This window comes from Oncorhynchus clarkii, unplaced genomic scaffold (genome assembly GCF_045791955.1).
Source record: "Oncorhynchus clarkii lewisi isolate Uvic-CL-2024 unplaced genomic scaffold, UVic_Ocla_1.0 unplaced_contig_10044_pilon_pilon, whole genome shotgun sequence".
NCBI lineage: Eukaryota > Metazoa > Chordata > Actinopteri > Salmoniformes > Salmonidae > Oncorhynchus > Oncorhynchus clarkii.
This window is the reverse complement of record NW_027258933.1, coordinates 22,426-25,000: the sequence shown is the minus strand read 5'-3', so window position 1 is coordinate 25,000 and position 2,575 is coordinate 22,426. Positions and strand designations below refer to the sequence as shown.

The following is a 2,575-nucleotide window of genomic DNA, read 5'->3' as shown; positions in this document are numbered from 1 at the left end:
CAGCATTAGATCAAATGGAAGGAAAAGTAAAGAGCATGCACTCAGCAGGATAAGATGCAGCAGACACTTCCTGTATTGCTCAACCACAACACATTGTCTAGTGGACCACTAGACAGCTAGACAACATGCTACATGTACATCATCACTTCATCTTATTATTCCTATAGACCATCATTGTATTCCCATTCAATTAAATAGTACAAACGTCAATAACAAACAAGAAATCACAAACCTCAATAAACAGCTTGTTTGTAAACACAGGGGCCAAAATAGCTACATGCAAATTTAAGCGACGTCACTCCAATCCACACAACAGTAAGATCTCCACGCTCCATCACTCCACAGCACATCTCACAGCAGTGAGTCCTGGACCCATCACTTACATCCTTCCAGAACCTTAGCTTTTTGTCCCCCATGAACGGCCATAAAAACGTTGAGGAAGGTGAGGAAAGCTAAGTATTAGTCAACAGGCAGATAAAGATAATGTGGGTAATGGCTGAGTCCCAAATGACAGCCTATTCCCTATACACTGTAGTGCACTACTTTTGACCAGGGTGCATAGGGCTCTGGTCAGAAGTAGTTTACTATAAAGGGAATAGGGTGCCATTTGGGATGCAAACAACGTGGCAAGACAATACTAGAAGATTCCTCTCCATTGGGGTTGAACTAAATCATCATGTGAGATCTGTCCCAACATGCACATCATGTTACCATGCAGTGTTGTTGAGATGCAAGTCACTGGAAGGAAGCTACTGTATCTATGGTTCATTGACTAGATGCTTTCAAACCCTCTATATACTAACTTGTAACCTGTAATGTCATGAAATCTGAAAACATATAACTCCAGTAACTAAATAATACAGTACCCATTCAATACTGTGATCTACAGTCACCATATCCTACTGTACTTACGGTCAAGAGGAACTTCTAAGGCTGTGGTCATGCGACCAAGGAATATCACCAGCAAAGCACCGCTGCTCAGCATCCATTTCCTCTTCCTGTCCATGGTCCGGCGTGTCACGTTAAAAATCTTCCCCCCTGGTCAGAGCTCTCCACAATCAGGACTATGTGGGGGTCAAGCAGGGTATCCACCACACCAGTCAGTCAGCTGAGAGAGAGAGAGAGAGAGAGAGAGAGAGAGAGAGAGAGAGAGAGAGAGAGAGAGAGAGAGAGAGAGAGAGACAGAGACAGAGAGACAGACAGAGACAGAGAGAGAGAGAGAGAGAGAGAGAGAGAGAGAGAGAGAGAGAGAGAAGAGAGACAGAGAGAGAGAAAGAGACAGAGAGAGAAAGAGACAGAGAGAAAGAGAGAGAGAGAGACAGAGAGAGACAGAGACAGAGACACAGAGAGAGAGAGAGAGAGAGAGAGAGAGAGAGAGAGATAGAGAGAAAGAAACAGAGAGAGAGAGACAGAGAGAGAGAGACAGAGACACAGAGACAGAGAGAGAGACAGAGACAGAGACAGAGGGATGAAGTACTGTTTAGTTTAGTTCATTAGGATCTCCATTAGATACTACCCATGCAGCAGTGCAGTAAGACCTACTTAAGAAATTACAGTAATTCAAAGTGAAATTTATGTACTTCAAACAACCACAAAACAGAAAACCGCCAAGGGCCCCTAAGTCATCAAAGGCAACCTATGAACACTACAGTGTACAGCAGGTCTGAGTGCTCCAGCGAGAATTGGAACTGGACTGGCTGTAGTGTGATTGGCTGTAACCACAGACCACAGGTGAGCAGTGTTCACCGGACGTGGTACCTTATCCCAGACCTGAGTTTTCAACCCTCTCTCTCTCCCTCTCTCTCCCTCCCTCTCTCTCTCTCCCTCTCCCTCTCTACCACATCTGCTGTCTCGACCTCTGAATGCTCGGCTATGAAAAGCCATCTGACATTTATTGCTGACCTGTTGCACCCCCAACAACCACTGTGATTATTATTATTTGACCCTGCTGGTTATCTACTAACGTTTGAACATCTTGGCCATGTACTGTTATAATCTCCACCTGGCACAGCCAGAAGAGGACTGGCCACCCCTCATAGCCTGGTTCCTCTCTAGGTTTCTTCCTGTGTTCCTGCCTCTCTAGGGAGTTTTCCCCAGCCACCGTGCTTCTACATCTGCATTGCTTGCTGATTGGGGTTTTAGGCTGGGTTTCTGTATAACATTTTGTGACATCTGCTGATGTACAAAAGCTTTTATAAATAAGTGTGATTGATTGATTGCTTGACCGTGACAATCACAGAACAGCCGCAGAGGGTAGAGAGCACCACTGTCAGCCATATGGATCCTATTACACATGAATGGACGGCGACATGGACACACTTCTATTGCCAACAACAAAAGAGGTTAGAAGACACTGAATGTGTTCATATTGTTAATAGTCTCTAATAAACTGCACCACAGGGAATAGACAGGAAACATGTATCTGGCTACATTCACTTTCATCCATTCATTCTAATAGATAACATGAGCCAGTATCAACAGGCTGGCTATGCTAATGTAGGAATACAATGGCCCACAAAGAAAAAGCAGAAGAGAAAGTCCTCATCCGTGTGATTCACATTGTTCACAGTGGACA

At 44.5% G+C, this 2,575-nt stretch overlaps 1 protein-coding gene across 1 annotated transcript in view; it reads right to left on the bottom strand.

Moving 5' to 3' along the window:
* LOC139399208 (neuronal cell adhesion molecule-like) overlaps window positions 1–1,007 on the bottom strand; it is an 18,333-nt gene extending 17,326 nt beyond the window's left edge. The window contains exons 1-2 of the mRNA XM_071144721.1: window positions 913–1,007; window positions 384–401 (exon numbers count right to left, since the gene is read on the bottom strand). Of these exons, the coding sequence (XP_071000822.1) occupies window positions 384–401; window positions 913–1,006 (112 nt within the window). The 5' untranslated portion in view covers window position 1,007. The remainder of the gene's footprint in view (window positions 1–383; window positions 402–912) is intronic.
* Between the last annotated feature and the right edge of the window lie 1,568 nt (window positions 1,008–2,575).